This window comes from Bactrocera oleae, chromosome 2, assembly GCF_042242935.1.
Source record: "Bactrocera oleae isolate idBacOlea1 chromosome 2, idBacOlea1, whole genome shotgun sequence".
Lineage (NCBI taxonomy): Eukaryota > Metazoa > Arthropoda > Insecta > Diptera > Tephritidae > Bactrocera > Bactrocera oleae.
In genome coordinates, this window is record NC_091536.1 from 21,439,852 (window position 1) to 21,460,722 (window position 20,871).

The 20,871-nt window shown below is 29.7% G+C and overlaps 1 protein-coding gene and 2 long non-coding RNA genes across 35 annotated transcripts in view; 2 read left to right on the forward strand and 1 right to left on the reverse strand.

Annotated features, from left to right (window-relative positions):
- GluClalpha (glycine receptor alpha 1) overlaps positions 1-20,871 on the reverse strand; it is a 64,955-nt gene that overhangs the window by 2,479 nt on the left and 41,605 nt on the right. For 11 of the 33 annotated variants that reach the window (XM_070111480.1, XM_070111492.1, XM_070111491.1 and 8 more), the window contains 9 exons: positions 20,243-20,312; positions 18,741-18,977; positions 18,198-18,332; positions 12,923-13,075; positions 12,273-12,452; positions 9,459-9,565; positions 7,395-7,519; positions 6,858-6,974; positions 4,784-6,654 (listed from right to left, as the gene is read on the reverse strand). In XM_070111480.1, coding sequence (XP_069967581.1) covers positions 6,645-6,654; positions 6,858-6,974; positions 7,395-7,519; positions 9,459-9,565; positions 12,273-12,452; positions 12,923-13,075; positions 18,198-18,332; positions 18,741-18,977; positions 20,243-20,312 — 1,134 coding nt within the window. In that variant the 3' untranslated portion in view covers positions 4,784-6,644. Of the gene's footprint in view, positions 1-4,783; positions 6,655-6,853; positions 6,975-7,394; positions 7,520-9,458; positions 9,566-12,272; positions 12,453-12,922; positions 13,076-18,197; positions 18,333-18,740; positions 18,978-20,242; positions 20,313-20,871 lie in introns of those variants that run through there. The other 22 variants (XM_070111522.1, XM_070111519.1, XM_070111521.1 and 19 more) reach the window with 14 other exon arrangements.
- Positions 2,546-12,818, forward strand: LOC138857783 (uncharacterized). The gene is made up of 2 exons (XR_011396964.1): positions 2,546-2,875; positions 12,276-12,818. It is a non-coding gene; the product is annotated as an uncharacterized lncRNA (long non-coding RNA).
- Positions 16,498-18,836, forward strand: LOC138857785 (uncharacterized). The gene is made up of 3 exons (XR_011396968.1): positions 16,498-17,149; positions 17,434-17,577; positions 18,747-18,836. It is a non-coding gene; the product is annotated as an uncharacterized lncRNA (long non-coding RNA).

A 20,871-nucleotide genomic window follows, 5' to 3' on the forward strand; every position in this document is an offset into this window, starting at 1 on the left:
GTAGTCGGTGTTCAACGCCAATCTTAACATATGATTATATTGTTTACGACGCATCAATTTATTTTTATATGCATAGAGTAAAGCTTAAAGCTCTTCTTTTGCACATTGGTGCGCCTGCTTGATCACGCCGCGACAAATATTTTTATTGTGCCACTTTTATGCTTGTATGTTCTTATCAATTATAGTTAAAATTTGCTTGATATATTTCAAATAATTATCATTATTATCTTCTCTATTCATGACACATTTAGTGTTTTCAATAGTGTTCAGTTCTTATTTTGCAACCAAATAAGTTATAATAAACTTAATTTTAATATTTTTACAATTCAGACAATTAACACAAACCCATTAAAATCTCGGCTTAGTGAACTTATATTAAACAATTAGTTTTTATATTCATTTGTGTGCAACATTCATATCTTAACTTAATCATCTAATATTTCATTTTTTTTTGTATTTTTTTACACTTAACTAATAGTTGTTACTACACATTTTCTAAATTCAAAATAGTTTGTAAGTAATATTTACATGGTTTGAACATACATATATATGTACGCATTTATATTATGCATATAGTTATATGCATGAATATATATAAATTTTTTTCTTTTTTCAACACATTAAATCTTCTGCATAATTGACGAATCAAATTAATATGTATACCTTATTAGTTTTTGTAAGTACATAATTTGAAAACATGTATAAAGTATTTTTGAACAAGACAAAATCAAATGCTCAATACATACATATGTCATTAGCCACAATTGGCGAATAATTACCACAACCTATTTGCTAATTATAAAATAATTTCTTTGTTTGCAGTTTTTCATTTCGCTTGTGACATTTTTAAACCCAAAAATAATCATGTCAATGGAATCAGAATGACACAACTGTCTTACCACTAAGTCATTAAGCAGTTAATTGAGCTTAAGGCACACCTTGCATGCAACGTCTCACAAGTCTCACAAGTCTCGTTTGTTAATTGAAAATGTGAACAGATGTAATAGTATATTGGCGTTTCATACCCTTAATTTAGAAAATAAACAAATTGTACAAATGAATGAATGTAAAAAATAAATGCTTAATTGACTCAATTAAGGGGTGCCCACCGAACAGGAAACATTTAATTAACACACATTGCGGAGACATACGAATGCGAAATTAAATTTATGTTATTTCAAAACAAGAAAAAACGTTAACTTTGGCTGTACCAAAGCTGTACCTTCACAGGGGCATTTTTATAGTATAAAGCAGTATTAAAGGATCTTTATCTTGATTCCGATTGTGCAGTTTATATGGCAGCTGTATGCCATAGTGGTCCGCCATGAGCAATTGCTTCGAAATTTGCATTACTGCCTTATATCTGGTGAAATGTCGAAACTTTCCGTACCAGCACTTGAATCCGTTCATTTAATTTATGTAGTGACAGCTAAATGTTTTAGTAAGCCGATATTCCGACAAATGAGCGGCGTCTTGGTGAGAAAATGATGTGTGTGAAATGTCTGGTCTCAAAGGCTGAGGAACTCGTTCGCTTATACCATATGCAAACGGACAGACGTTACGCTTATCAATTATATATGGTATATACTTTGTAGGGTGTCCGACGTTTCCTATCTTACAAGCTTCGTGGCAAACTTAATATAAAAAAATGTATTTCCGTAAGAAGAACTTTCTATCATAACAAAAAAATAAATAAAATGGATTTTTACTGTACATAAAGTTTTCAAAATCGTTTTGGTGTGTTCTAACCGTGAATTGTGAATTCCCTAAATAACAAATGGAAAATATATCCTTAGATTAAATATTTATTAATATTCATACTATTTAGGCTCGGAAGTGTTCAAAAAGCACTTAAACCATGTAGAACTCTCCTAAAAAATACATGTTTTGTGATTATTATTGCTGATTAATGAAATAATAATTCCTTCCACAATCTATTCCATATTATTTTGGTTTAAAAAGGTCACATGCGTATTAGTTTATTATATTCATTATTTATGTGCTTTTTGCTAAATTAATCACACTTATTCTCACACTTAATACATAGATTTAGTTATTAACACTTATATTCAAGTCTTCAACAATCTATTATTATTATGTTAAATATGTAGTTATTACACTTACAATGCCTCGGTTGCTAGAAAAAACCCTGTATGCACGAGTAATTATTTCCGCGCTTTGATATTCATCGACATCCACTCATTGAACTTTCCATACACTCCACATTGGAACGCCCAGCATTAGGAGTATCAACTTACGATCCACACGCCCCTCAATTTCTATGCGCTCTCCTTGTAACACATACATATGCATGTATGATTTTATATAGACTTATTTACTTATGTGTACATAATTTCATTGCAAATATATATATATATACCTATATATATTTTTATATATTTACGCTTTTACACAACTTGTGTTACTCACATTTCCAACATAATATTTTCTTATATGCTTTCAAGATGTTACTGTTATTTATTTTGTTGTTTTTGTTTGTTCATTGTTACATCAAGTTCATTTCAACCAACGCTAATGTGAAAATGCTTACATTTGAGCTCTTCAACCAAGCAAATTAATTAACTAATTATAAATGTATTTGAAAATAATTTAAAAATAGAAATTAATTGTAAATGGTTATGTACATAGCAAGAAGACAACAAATTGAAAATAAAAGTGAATTTAATGATAAAAGTAAATGAAAGCTGGAATGAGTTTTGGTTAACTAAACGAGCTCTAGCTATAAATCTCACAACTTGACGCTCGCTAAGGGAATTTGCTATGTAGAATTCATTTCTTTACTTCGTACTTCCGGCATTACGTGCGATCTGGGAGTGGGTACACAAGAGTACACAATAATTACATGATTTTGAGTGTAAGTAAACTACAATTGGTTTATATAGCAAGGGTTTTTAAAATTTCATATTTATGCCATATTTAAATTTATACTTTTAAATTTTTAGTTTAAAATTAATTTGTTTATTTTTTTATACTAACACTTAGTGGCTTTCTTCGATTATTTATTATTTTTTTTACAATTTTGTGTATTCTTTGTATCTGTGTGCGTGAAACCAATATTTTGACACTTAAATATTATGATCATAGTAATGTGATTAGTAAAGCTGCTATTTATTGCATGTTTATGAGTTTTTTTATTTTTTGTTTTCCAGTTACTAAGTAAGTGTTTGTATATAGATTTTCATACTACCCTAAATAACTAGGTTGACTTAAGTGTATACTACAAAACTGAAAACTGTTTAGTATTGAAAAAAAGTATAATAATATATGAAATCTTTGAAGTTGTGAGCGAATTCTGAGGTAAGAACTTTAAATTAAAGAATATATTATTTAAAAAACGCGTGTACCACAAGGAATAACGTGATTGGGACAGCTGGTGGCGGCCATGTTTGTTTACGGATTTGTGTCAAATTTTGTCCGTGTGTTCAGTGAGGTTTGCCATTTCAACATGTTACGTTTCACTTTGGTACAACGCTTGAAAATTGGCCAAGATTTTTACGCTTATTCACGTTCTCCGAATAATTCACATATTCACGTTCATCGAAAAATCATCTTCTCTGATGAAGCCCATTTTTGTCTTGATAGTGCCGTCAGCAAATAAAATTGTCGCTATTGGGATAAGTCAAATTCTCGTGTGGTTCAGGAAACGCAATTGCATTACCAAAAATATACCGTTTGGTGCAGATCATCCGGCCTTATTTTTCTTTCGAAACCGTTATCAATAGCGAGCGTTATAACACATTTGGTTCAAAGTATAAATGGTATTGAAATGGAATTAGTTTTAGACACTACACGGCAATTATGTTAGAATTTTTGGAGGTGAACATGTTTTATTTAAAAAGAAAGAAGTTTAAAACCATTACTGAAGCCATCTAATCCAGCAACGTATTTTGTACATTGCTTGTAGCTTAATCTTCAAGTTGCATACCACTAATGAAGAGGAAGCTCGTAACATTCCCACGACAATCGGGTCTAGGTAACCGCAACGGACACGAATTTTTATAAGACTGGCAACTCGGCACCATTTCAGGTATGGTTTCTGCTGCTACAACAACAACAACAACAACAACAACAACAACAGAAAGCTGGTATCAGTTGTTACAGTCAACGCCTTAGTTTGCTCAAGTAGTAAATTGGCTACATCAACACGTACATGGAAAACTTGTTTGCAGACTTTAAATTAGTCGAATGGCTTTCTGAATCTCCTATAAATTATTTGCTAAAAATATGTTCATAAACTATAATTAAATTGGTAGCAAAGATAATTTTAAGATCTTACTACTTAACAAGAAAGTAAATGTTTTATGTAACATATATAAAAAGTATTTTTCACTGTGTATGTTAAGCAAAAATCTACAGCTTGCATCAAAAAGTTATTGAGAAATGGCTTAAAATTTGTAACTAATAAAATTTCACTAATATAGTAAATTCTACGCATGAACTAATTTATTTTAAATAATTGAATAAAAATTTCTAATTGAAATATTGAATTAATATTTTATTTTACAAGTTAAAATATTAACATCAGTAATTAATGAAATAGAAAATGTATGTACATTTTTAAAGTAAAATCAAACTTTATTAAAAAAAATAAGATTACAACTATGATACGATTCATTTAAATAAGTGCGAACTAGAAAAATAATTCAAACTGAATATAGCAAAAGCTATTTTAATTTTGTAGTTGTACCCACCAGTTAATTGCTAATTTTTAAGCCTCGAAACAAAACGCATTCAACGAATCGGATTAAATTAAATAATTCAATTTTTTGATTTTACAAAAAACATTGACATTTTATTTTACAAACAAATATTAACCTATGTAAGCTTTTAGAAATACACAGTTTTTTGCTTAATTTACACTCTTAGTAACACACTTAAAATAATTTTCAAATATAAATGTAATGCAACAGTTCTGAAATGACATTTTTTTTTTAATTTTATGTGATAACAAATCATTTCAAACATATTTACAAACATAATTGACATTCTGGATTCTAATAGCTTTGTTTGAAAATGTTATGTAAGTTTAAATGTGAGGAAACTCGGTTGAAACGACATAAAACTTCAATGATTGCCTTAACAAATTAATAAAATTAAAGTTTGGATTTTTTTTTTTTTTTTTTGTGAATATTAACACATGAATTTCCAAAATACAAGTATATTTAAAATTGTATACGAATACTTGTGTAGGAAATGTGCGGCAATGGAAATAATTGCAATTCAATTTAGGAACATTGTGAACAACTCGGTTATTTAGTCAATTAGCATTTTCCGAAATTAGTTTATACAATACACTAATTGACTAAATTTAGGGTCTGCGAAACAACTATTAAAAATAAAAACTACTTCATTGTAATGTATATGCCTTCGCTCTTCTTTCAGATTGACATTCAAGGACGTCGGCGTCTTAAATAAATTTTTGAGAGAGAACTACTAATTTCATACATTCTTTCTACTGTGATAACTCATTCTGACTGTCTAACTTGAATTATGCATAATTTCTTCCTTGTATCGCAATTGATATTAATTCAGAATATTTACAATAATTGTATACATTATTATTCTGCAAATGTTGGCAGTTTGAGTTGCTCGTACGATTTTGCTAATCTAGCTTCAGTAATTTTTCTTTAAAAAGTGAGAGAGTAGAAATTTCTTAATACATGGTGCTGCAAGGAATATAAGTACAAACTGGTAAAATACTTTATGCAAGCAAATCTTTAAGAATAATCTTAAATATTTGGTAATTTGAAGTAAAACTACTATAATTAAGTAGAAGTGACAAATAAATTAATGAAGAAAACTCAAGACGATATGATAAATTATGCGCTTTGAGTCCATCATACAAAAAGTAGTTTATACAAAAGCTATGCAATTTATATGAAAAATACAGAGAATTTTGAAGTCAATGCCGAAAAACTCTGTGACTTAAACACATTCCGTTATTAACTCATACAGGTTACCACCTGTAATTGAATGTTGGTCGTAAAAGTTAAATGATTTGAGAATGACTATTTCTAGTACTTAAATAATTGCATGTACAATAATAGGCTTTTCAGACAGCCACTTAATTTAGTTAATTAGCGTATTATATAGACTAATACTAAGAGGGAAAAATGTTTAATTGACTGCATTAAGAGGTTCTCTAAAACACGCATAAAGTATGAATATAACTAAGAAACATCAATTTAATCTAAAATATGGTAAATGTAATTTAAGAAACTTAAATTTAGATATGTTTATGTAAATTATATGACATTCGCTATACATACATGAATTTGCTGCTTGTTAACCTTCTTAGCTTATTTACGAACATAAAATTGCCTATTTCAATTATTTTATCTATTTTTAAATTAATGTACTTTTTATAATTAAAATTAATAATTGTATTTGCTCTTTTTATTGAGCTAATTTTTACCACTCTCGCTGTTACCGTTTACTGCCGATCTTGCTCGATGTACGTATGTATAATATGTATGCATGCATGGCACTTTTTTCAAGTTATAACGCGTGTAATGCTTTTTTTGTTTTTGATTTTACGATTTTTCGATTCTACATAGCTTCTTATTCCTAGTTTTCTGCTCTGCTGTCTTTTCATAGATATGAACATCACAAACGGATCAACTTTAGAAGGTCCTTTAAAATTTCCAATGTATGTGAAAGAAGCCAAATCGATTCAAAGCAAATCAAACGAAGATAAATGATATTGGTAATAAAATAAAATAAAAACAAAGGCAAAAAAGAAGAAATAAAAAATATATAGATTAGCGTTATTTTTTCTTTTCTAACAGTTAGTTATCTAATTTAAAATTTCATTTAATTAAGATTTTAGCATTTACTCATCCTCCTCTTCCCTGAAGAGATATGTGCTCCAGTAGACCAAATTGAATAACGCAAAGACCAGCGGAAACGTTATTCGTGATATAACATCGATTCGCTTCGATCTAGAACATTGTCTTTGTTGAGTGAATAACGCAGCAGGCGGAATTAAAATATGTATACGCAAAGGAATTGATTAGTTGATAAATCGCAGTAAGTTTATATGAGTTTTTATAGCAACATTATTGTAAATTTGAACAAAAAGAGGCTTTCAACATTTTCATGAAAGCTTTGAAAAAAATATAAAAAGCACGATTTAAATTTAATTTAATTTGTAACAAAAATAATTCTTGAACGAAATTTGCAAAAAGCATTTGTGTATAAAAAATAACAGTAAACGTTTGCATACATACGTTTTCATAGCGAATATTTGCAAAGCAACGCAACTTAAAACGGCAAAACTCAACTGCAATTACATTCAACTCAAAACAAATCAAGTCCAAAGTAATCAAAACACTTGCAAGTGAATTATTACAACTTCTTTGTTAATTGCTTACCTTGTAGGAAACTTTGATAGCCAGGTCTTACAGCAGTTTGGACGTTTGGGCGGCTGCATATGCACCTCGCATTGGCGCAACTTCTCCAAGGCCATCGGATCGCCGGGGTGACGCACCAGTGGCTTCTAAATTTGCATTTTTTTGTGTTGGCGCACATTTTTCAATTTCATGAAGAATGCCCACGCACCATTTGTTGTTGTCGTTGTTTGGTTGATATTGTGTTTTGAACGATGATAGAGGAAGGTTTTTTGATATTGATTGTTTTTTTTTTTTTTTTGATTGTTTGATTAAGTTATGCATAATGTTTATAAACGTTTTGAAATCATTTTTTTTAAATTTAATTTAATTAAATTTTTTTTTGTTCGTTTGTTAATTTAGTTTGGTTGGTGGTGAAGATTTGAGGTTGTTGATGTCAATCGGAATGACAAAATGAAAAAGGTTTTGAAATAAAGAATAATTGAAATGTTAATATTGTTACAGTAAATAATTTTGCACTGCCAATTTTATAATTATTTTTTTATAAAACTTAATAATTAAAAATAAACAACAAAATAATTGGTGCTTAAATCTTATTCAGAATAAGTAGATATTAATCAGGTTTTAAAGTTTGTGTTATTTTTGAAGCGGTAATAAAGGAAATACTGTATTAGTTAGAAATAAGCTAAATTAGCTCATTCTGATTAAGTTCAATTCAGGAGGTTAGGACCGTAAGCACGAGTTACCTTGAATGAGCACTTCTACTGTCTCAAATAAAACTATATTTTCCAGCTTAAAAAGATCTATCACAAAAGGCTCAATTTTGAAAAAATTACATACCGCAATATTAAAGAATTTGTCGAAAAGTGACGCTAATTTAGAGTACAAGTATAATAACACCATAAAATTTAACTAGACTTACAAAAATAATATTCATATTTTGTGGGCATATCTGCAATATGCTTAATCGAGTCAATACCAACGAACGATTCTCATTTTTCCTGGAAATATTTCTAAGGATCCGACACGGATATCTCTGTTTCGGAAACGAGTCAACTTTCAGTCAACTGACCTAAGGTAAGGTGGTTGAACTATTAAGTTCCTTGGGAATCATCTCCTAAGCAATCTACTTATGTACTTGTATACTCGACATATACTAAGCAACAAGAAAAACCGTGAGCTTCGGTTGCGACGAAGCTAGAAAATTCTTCAAGAAGTTTCCATACATGAATTTCATTTTGAACGTTCAGTTTGTATGGCAGCTATATGATATAGTGGTCAGATCTGAAAAATTTCTTCAAATGTTGTAGCGCTGCCTTAGAAAATAATTCATGCCAAATTTCGTGAAGATATTTCACCAAATAAAAAGTTTTCCATACAAAAAATTGATTTTGAACGTTCAGTTTGAAGAACAGCTATATGCTATAGTGATCGGCGGTACCAACAAACGAGTAGCTGCTAAATTAACTCAGCTCGTTAAGCTGATCATTTATCTATATATGTATATATTTTATAGGTCTCCAACATTTCTTTGTTGAGTGTTACAAACATTGTGGCATACTTAACCCTCTTCATCGTATAAGAATACAGGTCATTTGGTACAAGATAGAAAACTTTACATAATTATTCAATGCTATAATAAGTATTTAGAGCCACTAGTATGCCTCTAATGCTAATATGAGGATTTTTGGGTTTGAGTTAATCTTAAAGTCATATTTTCGAAGCACTACTTTCAAAGAATGGGACCGAAAAATTTTGACGGATTCTCTTGAGCACGTAAGTTTAGTATATCAGTTTGGAGCTCCTCTAAATTAACTGCATTGCTCGTTTGGGATCCATACTTTAACTAAATTTATGTCTCACTCAAAAGTCTGCAAATGTATAAAGTTTTGTAGAGCAAAACTCCTAACAGCTAATAAGTTAAAGACAACTGAGTTGTTTTTTTTTTTCAAATAGTTGAAGTCAACACATAAAAGCATAAATAAATATACTGCCAACTCTTAAAATTATAAGCTATCAAAATAGTGTTAATATATATTAATATAGTACAAGTATATATGCATGTAAGAATAAGCTTTTGACAAATACCATTGCGAATGTTGCATTACTGTCAGTGTCGAGCAGATCTGAAGCAGCGTCTAAGCTGGCCTGCTCCAAATCGCGACGTTTCTTTTTCAAATTCTCCTTATGTATGTCTGCGGCCCGATCCGTATATAATTATGTTGCATGGGATAAAAAATGTTGGACAAGAATTTATTTGTTCCACACAAGTTTTGTTCGCGCATGTGTGCGTGTGTTTTTGTGCCAATGAGGAAGATTGTATTTACATGCAACATTTTTAGTGTTGTTATTGTTGTTGTTTACGATTATACAAATTTACGGAAAATGCGACAAATACGAATACACCCAGCAAAAAGTGATGTTTTTTTTTAATTTATTAAAAATTTCGTAATAAATGAAAAAAGTAAGGGGTGAAGGGCAAGCACGAGGGAACCCAAAAATAACACAAAAGTGCATGCGCAATATGTTTTAGCAACAAAGACAGAAGAAATCAAACGACACAGATAATTGCACATTTAGCAAAGTAAGTTTTCAGCGTTACCAGATATAAATAAAAAATAATTTTATTAAAAAAGTATACAACATTTATGGGTAAAATTTCAAACGAATTGAATAGCGAAACCATGTAATCAAAATTATTTAAAATAAAATTTAAAAAATGATTTAAAATAAAATTTAAAAAATTATTTAAAATAAAATTAAAAAATTATTTAAAAAAAAATTTTAAAAAATTATTTTAAAAAAATTAAAATAAATTTTTTTTTTAAAAATTAAGTGATTTTTGGAAATTATGTTTGAATCAGCGAATTGTATGTAATGAAAAAGTAAAAAAAGAAATATATTATTTTATTTACCGAAACATAGTAAGAGTTGCAATTGCAATCAATCAATTTAAAAGACATTAATAAAACAAATTATGCATGGATTGAATGTAATTATGTGTAGTGAAATGTTTTGTAATGACAAATGTTTCCGAAATATATTTTACGTTCATTTATTTTCATATTTTATTAGTTATTGGTGTTAGTTAGTATTTACAGTTTGTTGATTGTTTATTTTTTTTGGTGCGAAAAGGGAGGATGAAATAAGAAAATAGAATACTTGTATTAGTAGGGTATCCTTAGCATAGACTCAGAGGTCATCACATATCATTAATTTGGTGATTATATGAAATTTAAATTATGTCAGCTCTTCTATGTTTGTTTACGTGAGACACCAATTGTCTTGTGACTAATTTCAACTTTGTTATGAGTCAACTATATATTTATTGTATTACATTGAGCTTATTAACTAAAAAGATAAACTTATAATTAATTACAAATTAATAACACTTAGTTACATAATAATGAAAAATTTTTGTGAAAAATAACTATTGAAAATCTGTATATTCAGCATATGGCAACTAGAAAAATATGACGGTATATAATAAAACCAGTAACCGTTAAGTGGGAGTAGGGTTTTTAAATGATTTTTTACCTTTTTTATTTTGCCTTAGATTAATGCATAATATTTCATTAATGTTGTCTTTAAAACAATTTTAGCAAAATCGATGAAACAACGAGTATTTTCAGACCTGTCTTATGAACCTTTTACAGCAGTTTTCAAAACTCTGAAGCGTTTTCCCCACAACTCACGTTTTCAAAGTTGTTGCCACTCATAACTTCAAAACTACTACACCGATCGTTTTCAAATTTTGAACACTATTTCTATACATAATTTACGTGGTGACGCTGAAGATTTGTTTAAATTTGTTAAAATTTTTCATTCTGCTATAAGAAATTGATCGATTTTTTCGCTAAAAATTGCGTTTTTTCCTTCGAAATTTTCCCAAAAAGTTAAAATTAATTTTAAATTTTGAAAAACCCCACCGCCGCATTACCTGCGCAAAGCGATTAATTAACCGTATAGTTTTGATTTTTTGAGTTAATTTATCCAGCATCGAGTTTTGAGGAGAACTACATTCTACTTTTTTTAGGGACGCCCCAGGGTAGCTGCTGCCATTGCCGTATTTTTCAATATTTCTTCATGAAAACTCAAGAAAATAGTCTTCAAGTGTCATACTATGATGTACCATTAAAAATAGATTTAAACTGTTTCATCAAAAAAAATTTCACAAAAAATACCCCTTGTTTTACTACTCCCTACTACTTAGGTAAACAAAACTATTATACTCTGTAGCAAGATGTTGTACGAGTATAAAAATAATAATAAAATATATATAATAAGAAGTAATGAAAAACCAAACTAATTCAGCTTTGCCTACATTTATTGGCTTTGCTGCAGCTCAAATGTAATTCAATAAATAATTTACTCGTTCAACATGCAAATTCAATTAATTTTAGTTGTTTAGTTTTAAAGGCTCGCTTTCCGGCGATATACGCAATCTTCATATATAATATGCATCTTCAGTACATATGTACTATGTATGTATGTATGTACATATGTACATACTTATATTCGAATCATTTTAAGTTTACTTATTGTGTTTGCCTAAATACTCGTATTGTTGTGGAGCCACATTTTTTAACTTTAATCAACAATGGCAAGCCTGTGGTGTGTTGTTATTGGTTTTGTTATTTATATTTTTCATAAATAATATTTTTTACTGTTATTTTATCACATCTGTTAGTAAGCTAGTTGTTTGGTTACATTCGCACTCATTTTGTGTTTTTGTTGTTTTATACATATGCATATATTTTTTTTCGTGTAGTAGTAGTAGTAGTTGTTGTGTTGTATTTACAGTTACACACACACATTCAAATATGTGAAGAAAAAATAAACAAAATACACCATCAATTAATACAAATACATTGAATAAGAAGCATATAAAATCTCAATTACTAGCTTTATTCAAACCTGAACGGGAGGCATAGTTCACCAGCGCGAATTCGAGCAATGCGCCAAAGACGAATGTCAAACAGACGCCGGTCCAAACGTCGATCGCCTTCGTGTAGGAGACAGGCGGCAGTGAGGCATTTATGCCAGACGTTTGCGTGGCCATGGTGAGTAGGGTGGTGACACCTGTAAAATATCAATCGAATCATGTCACGAAGGGCTAGCGGTGCAGCCAAGATTATACCTTGCTAACACACACACACACACATAAAATATTGTAGCTAAAGAACTAAGTAAGTAATTACGGCAGATAGAACTTAATTCAAATATTTTGCAAAAATTAGAAGGTTCACTATGAAAATGAAAAACAACACGTAACAAAGGTTTTTTGTTTAAATTTTTGTATTCAACTTTAATTGCTGGTATTCTGTAAGGAGTACTCGAGCCATGAATGCCATAACAAATTACTACTTTTATAAAAATTATATATTTAAGTGACTATGTATTTAATAAAGATGTGTGATAATTAAAAGAAAACTTTTTTGTTTGTAAGTTTTCGTTTTTCTTCTCTTTTTTTACTACGTTAACTCGACTGTGCTTTGTGTTGCTTTATTTATTTATTTTTTTTTTTCGTCTTTTTCTTTATTTCGACTTACCCAATGACACACGTGCTGGTACGGCGCCTTGATCAAGCCAGAATGACACCCATGAGACAATGACCAACATACAGCATGGGATATAAATTTGGATTAAGTAATATGAGAATTCTCGCTTGAATAGTAGATCGACTTTGAGGCAACTGTATTCACCTATGAGTATACAAGGTATCGTTCATAAAAGTCAAAACCGAAAACATTTCGTTGGGGCGCTCACACAAAACATAAAACAGTTATGAAATACACATATACGAATGAAAACATCAAAAATGAAAACATCAAAAAATTAAAAACCTCATAACTGACTTTTTAAATTGGTGAATTTTGAGAAAAAAAAAATATTAATAGTTTGGTAGAAAAATTTTACAAGTACACGTGGTTATATACAAATGCTGCAGTGCTTTTTCACTTTTATTTATTTCCTTATTTTCATTAATAAAAATTTTTTGAAATAGGTGAACTCAGAAGACATTAAACCTTAAGGCGAGTTCACACACGAAGACTTTTGTCACGCAAATTTGTTAATTGCGCGTGAGAGAACGACGAGCAAAGAAAAATATACCGAGTCACTCGTGCTCGAGTCATATGCTTTATGTTCTGGTTCGCAACAATACGCTACTACGCAATCCGGCATATGTTTTAATTTTGGTTTTCTTTCCATGGTTTCAATTGCTCACGTTTTCAAAAGAATATGTGTTAAAATATTTACAATATGTTCGGAGATTTGAATTTTATCATATGCATATAAGATACAAATATGTAAAGGAATATATCTAATGTAATATTAACATTTAAGAAAGTGGTGTATAAGCGTACAAATTAGCTAATGAAAAATATTTTTGCATATCGCTTAAAAACATCAAAAGTATGCTTAAATCTGTTCGACTCGAGTTCGACAACTGAAGTCGCTCATATGAAAAAATTGTCTTCATGTGTAAACCCAGTCTCAACAGCAATTTTTATTAAAACTTGTTTGGCATTTTGCGCGCTGATACGTAACGTGTCTTTAGATAGCACTTACTATACCGAAACGATGTTTGAAACATTTGGGGAATTATTATATTTACAGTAATCTCAATGTACAATATATTTAGTGTGTGGATAACTGAATGTTTTTCTGTTAATAAAAGTATATAAAGGAACGACATTTCAATATTTGAAGAATGCTCGACTACACCGATATCTATAAGATACAATTGAAATATTACTTCGAGTAAAACCCCTTTTGTGAAGCAATCGCTTGCTATATTTTTTTATATATTTTTTGCAGCTAAAAATTCAGAGAATTTTTAACCTAAAATTAGTCACATATCTAGAACTATAAATGTATGTCTATATCAAAAATGTTTACGAAAAGATTTTAGAAAGTACATGACGAGATGCTGGCTTTTCTTGGACGCATAGCTAACGAAACACCTTGCAAAACATTGGAGTAGCGCGCATAAGTCTGCGTCTGGCTTTTGGATTTGCTTAAATTACGACTTTCTATGTATAACTGTATATAGCGGTCAGCAATATGGATAACGCGAAACATACTATGTGCTTGTGAGCTGACACATTGAAACGATATGTGAAATGATAACTTTCTGTTAACGACATTTCAATGCTGATCGCTACATATCCTTAAACGGATTATTTGCTTGAAAGAACACTGCATGTTTTGTAAAAATCAAAAAGGCAATAAGTCAAAAATTATAAGTTTTCTTTTAGTCATAGGCAAACATAAATAACAGCAGCGTTTTTAGATTTTTTTCAAGAGTTTTTCTTCTTATAGCAACAAAAATGTTAACGGAATTGAAACGTATTTTCGAAAATTGTAAATATATGCTATTTTTTAATTTTTAAGAATACATTATATTGTTCATTTCCGTTAATTTGTTGACAAAGCGTTCCATACTCTTCAAGACAAAGTTGTTTATTAGTACACATTCTCATATTTTTGTAACTTCTTTCATTACATTCTTTTTTCAAGTTTTTCTTTAAAAAGTTTTACTGATTTTTTCAAGTTTTAACGTGGCGTTAAATTCGATTTTCCCAATCTATCTCATCAATGCATCTGGCATATAGAATTGTTCATTTATTGTCCAATTTCAATTTGTCTTGCATTGTGAAGTTCTTCGCAGAATTCGCAAAATTGGGTGGAAAGTTAAGTATGTTAGTTTGGATTCTGAAAGTTTTGAGAGTTTCTATGTTATTTGAGTAGTTGCTGTTAGTGGTTATTTAAGTAATGTGCGGGCATTTAGTTATGTATGTGTGTGAGTGTGTATGGCATATGTGTGTATTTTGTGATTTGAATTTTGCTGAGATATTGTCAAATGATTTAGCAGTAGTATTTTTGGTATTTTTTTAGATGATTTTTTTTAACTTGTAGCAATAAAATTGTACTAAAAATTAATTAAAAATGTATATAGTTATATTGTCATTATTAAAGTTTAGTCAGTGTTGTGTACAAAAAATATTCTACTCAAAAACGCTGTTAATATTGCACGATGTCTAATATTTTCTAACTGCTCTAAACATCCAATGCAGAACGGCAACTAACAGTATTAAAATATTTAAACTAATGTTTGTAATAATTAAATTTATCGCCTTACTGCATCATTTCTTCATTTGTATGTGTGTTTGTTTATAAATTCACGTTTTTATTTAAAGCTATTCTATTTCGGTTATTTCACTACATTAAACGAATTTAGTGGTTTGCTATTTATTATTATTTGAGAAATTTTATTTTTGTAAAAATGTTATTTCAGTCTAAGTAAATATTGTAACAAATTCTAAATTTACCCAAAATTAATATTCAATGTTTCTTATGGAAATAATATTTAAAAAAAAAAATATAACTATGTACTATTTAAAATGTTCAAAAAGGTTCATGCTTCAAACTCAAAATGCAAATGAATATTAATTATTGAAAATAGTGTAAAAGTATATTTGCTTGGCTAAGAAAATTATAGGAATTGAGTTTTTGCAAATGTTGAAATCAAATTTTGTTTAGCCTACTTCTCGTTATTCATGGGTATTTTATTATATTATTTATAATCTAGTCAAAAATTGTTATTGTACTTAAAACTAAATATTTTCTTCGCGATATCAAAACCAAACCGTTTCGGTGCTTAAAAAAACTGCGAGCAGCAATTAGCGAGTATGAGGCTTTGCATGCAATTCCTTACAGCCTGTTGTATAAGTAAGCATATAGTTTTAGTTCTAAAGAAATATTTCCCCCTCTTAGTAACATAAACTTTAACCCAATAGAATTCTGAAATATTTTTTAGAAATCTAAATATCACATAGTATATGAGAAAGACCAAATGGGACGCTATATAAATGCATAAATGCGAAGAATTTGCGCGAGTTGTTAAATGTATTTATTTCTAATAATATAAATTCGGTGTGCACTTAGGCATTTCAAAATTTCTCGAAATTTCTCTCGAAAGACATTTCTTGGTACTTTTGACATTAAAAATTTCTTTTGAAAACCACTAGCATTTGAGAGCTTTTTACAATTAATACGCACACAATTATGCGAGGAAGAAACCCAGCTAAACATCTTGCACCTCACCTTTAAAAATTATTTTACATAAATATTTTTCTTCATTTATGTAAAATATGCATATACTGTTCTCTTTCTTACTGGAATATACTTGTATTATAGCTGTCTTCGGTTCGCCAAGCATTACTCTTCAGTGAATCGAACAAACTATACCAGCTGCTCAAATAAACACACATCACTTGTGGTGCAACCCTGCGCACAATAGTAAAACTTATCTAAAATATGCAAAACTAAACGTGGTAGCTATATGCCTGAACAACGTTTACAAATTGTACAACTTTATTATGCAAATTGACGTTCTGTAAAGTATGTGTTTCGCGCGCTTCGCTCAATTTATAGTCAACATAATCGGCCTACTAAGATTACTATTCGCAACACTATCACCCATCTTGAGACGCAGCGTTCATTATTGAATAATATTCGACCGAATAGACCACGTCCAGCACGTAGTGAAGTGAAGAGTGAAAATTAAACTTAACGTATGAACTGTCTGAGGTGTAGCCAAGATTTGAAAGAGATAATCTTCAAAAAATAAATGCCCCTTTCGAATGTTAATAAACGTTCACCATTAAATTCGAATTTTCTGTGTTTTTGCAAATGTTATTTAACAGATTTGCTTGTTGTGCTTAGCGGGAACTCACTCCGAATACCTACATACTATTAGAACTAGAAAAGAAGTGAGTACACGTTTGTTGGATTCACTCTCAGCTCTGGTATAAGTGCTAACGATATAAGAATTTTTAAAAGACTTGATCTACTATAAAACTTAAGGAAACGAGGCATGCATAAGATAATCAAAATTTATATTAATATCTGCACTATACCAGTCCAAAACTTATAGATAAAAATATATTATTATAAATAGAATCACCTACCGCTTGCACATTTTTTATTTTTTGGTTAAATAATCATAAAAATGTAATAAAACTTCCAAACTGAGGATTCTTTTCTTTTTTCACAGCCTACCCAATATGCTAAAATATTATGTTTATAAATTGCCAATCACAAGGCAATTAGCATTTCTCTAGCGCTACAATATTAAATGCCACATTCCCTGCTGACTCATGGTTGGCGGTATAGTACTCGACTGCGTCTAGTGCTGGTGGTGAGTATGCTTAAAATTGGTGTGATGTGTGGGCATGTGTGCGTGTAGTTACTTCTATAAGTCTATATGTGTGTTGGTGGGCGGTAAGCAATATTACTGGTATTTTGGTTAACAAACAACTTCTTCTTGCAATATTTTGCATGTTTTCGAAAATATTATCATAAAATGAAAGTAAGGAATGTAATTAATTACATATTTAAGTAAGTGTAAACAAGCACAACGGAAAAACATCAACAGGTATATAAATTCAAATATTAAATATATAAGTATATATGTAGGCAGGTATATAAAAGATGCGTTTGAATTATTTATTCAACGAAATTAGACAATTGCATAATTATTATAAGTAAATAATTGTATATATTTAGATAAATATACTAAATATTAGAAAAACATTATGTTCGTTAATAGAATATATTTAATTTTAATATGAATGATTGTATGTATGTACCGTTTGGTACAGTTAATGCAACTTGAATGGAGCGTTCACATTTCAAAGATGACACCAACTAGATTCAAATATTACTTGATTTCCGAAAATATTATTTTTTAAACTTCGAATTTTATTTTCAACGCAGAAAACTTTAAAAAACATAATAAGAACTAAAGAGACAACATACCCGTATTAGTTTTACTGTTGCAATAATCAGTCAAGAATTTTTCAAGTGTGAAGCGAGGTAGGTGTAAGTTTTTAACCACTTGCACTGGATCACCCTCCTTCCACAGGAATACCAGATCGTTTGTTGTCCAACCATCTGTGAAAATTTAAGTTGGATTAAGCGCTAAATATTATAATACATATGTTTCTTTAGTTGTGGAAAGAAAAGTATAAAATCACAGCATTTAAGATAGGTAAAAAGTAAGGTTAGCTTACGATGAATCAATAATAAGCTACTTTTAATAATTTGTAAACAACATTTGCTATTATTTATATATGTATATATATTTGTTATATATATGTTAGATATATAAAAAGTAGGGTGGAGCGAAAAAAAGTTATTTTTTTCCAAAAATTTCCTTTTTTTTAAACTACGAATTTTACCCTCAGACTAAGCAAAAAAAAATTTTTTTTCGCTCCACCCTAATATATAGTTAGTGTCATTTATTTTTAAAGGCGCACGTTTCAAATAATAATTCATAATTTCATTTGGTTTTGAACTCACAACTAGCCATGCGCAGTGAACATATTTGTCGATCCAAGGGATATAATTTCAGATTCATTGGACAAGCCAGCGTCAGTGAGATACGAATACTGTATAATACAGAACCATTTGGAAAGATGCGTATATAAACATTCGGCATGATTATGTTGTGGAAATGACCCTCCTTTTCATTTGAGAAAAACAAATCGGGCATCCATACACGATTCGCTTCAGTCAATGTTAAATACTTGAGACGACCTGTCAAAGTGAAAGCATAATGTTGTTATTTGGAAAAATAAATACAAGTATACAAAAGGGTATTACGAATGAGCATTGAAATAAATTTTTATTTTCAGTAACTAAGATAGTTAAAATCTAGTAATCGAGACAGTATCGAAAAAATATTTTTGCAAATAACATAAAACATAAAAATAGTTCTGAGAAATATCTGTCTCTGTAAACTGTTTTTGTAACAAAGATTTGGATTTAAATAATTAGAAAGTGTGTTATAAGTAAAGAACGATCTTTAAAGGGCCCTGAAATGTTCTCAAATCAAATTTTTTAGCGCAGCACTATTAAACGCTAAACATTTTCTATCGGTTGGGAATGAAATCGGACTATTATATTGGTATATCATTTTCCTGATTCAATAGATATCATTATTGGTAGATTGGTTCTATATATGAAATACTATATTACTTGCCATATATTATTATTGAATATCTTTTAATAATATATGTTATATGACTTCTAAGACTGTCTTGATTCTATGTAATAAGGATATAAATTTGTTGCAAACTTTTTGGGGATAACATCAACATAAATTTTTAGTTAAGTATCGCTGTTTATAGCGTCTCACGTTTAGTTATGAAATTAATAAATTTTTTTTTGTGTGGTAAATGGATGAACTGAAAACTCTTGAAGATCCTAAGAATATCAAAATAAGCCACAGCAATGGGGCTTAAGTCACGAATGAATAGTTATGAAGATAAATACATATGTCTTCGAATATTATCCAGTTGTACAAGGTATTAGTGTCAGGAACCACAAGCCATAAAAGAGTTATTTGCAGCAACGAATATAAATTGAACTAGACTCATAGTGAAGTACAAATTTATGCGAAGTGCCTTTCAAATAAAACGTTATACGCAGATCGAGCCTTTCTGAGAGAGTAATACATAAATATATATCCTTAAAATATATTACTTTGCAAAGCTGCTCTCAAACTATAATTTCGCGCCTGACAATATCCCATGATGTTCATGTACTAATTTTTGTTAGCTATGAGACCTTTACTATAATTACGATTACTTTAATATAAATCGGCTACTTAGTAATTGGGACGCCTTTAATTATGTTGTTTTAATATGTATTTCAATTTTTATATTTTTTGTTGTTGTCAGCGCCACAATTCGCTTAGAAGTTTTAGTATGGAGTTGTTTGCAAATAAATTTCTTTTAATAACACAGAAATTTTCCTACTAATCAAAACACGTTAAATGTAAGCGTTTGATTTCAATTTACCTTGTATGTCATCGAATTTCAGCCGCTCATCGGTCCATTGCTCGCGGAAAGTCAATTGCACGCTGTATTCCTGTACACGCACGCACACACAAAATTGTCGATTAGTCGAATTCATATTTGGATAAAAACTTTTATAAGCAAATGTAATTGTTTAAGTCTATGATTTTCGATAATGATTATGTAACACTATACTACAATGGATTTTTCTAATTATCTAATGCGCTCTTCGATTTAATTGGCCTGGTAATTAGCGAGTAAATAGTGAAATGGGTAAATTGCAATTTTGCATAGTCAATTTGTTTCGTATTGGGTTTTATTGTTTTTGTTTTTTCTTTTTGCAATGCATCTAAGTGGGTTCTACGAATTTTGGGAGCTTGTTCAAAGAATTTGCATAAGTCGAAATTTAGCATTATAGTAAGTGGTTTATAAAGCAACTCGAATGCGAATGATGGTGTGGTTGGTGTATATGGGCCGCACAATTCATTATTAATTTTTATACAAATTTTTGGTTTATGCTCGGGTATGTTTTCGATATGTGCCGTTAAGCGTGGTTTTATCGAATTTCATAATTTATTTAAGGGTGGCTTCATTTGTCTGATACGGAATTTCTCTTCTGCAGCGGTTAAGAT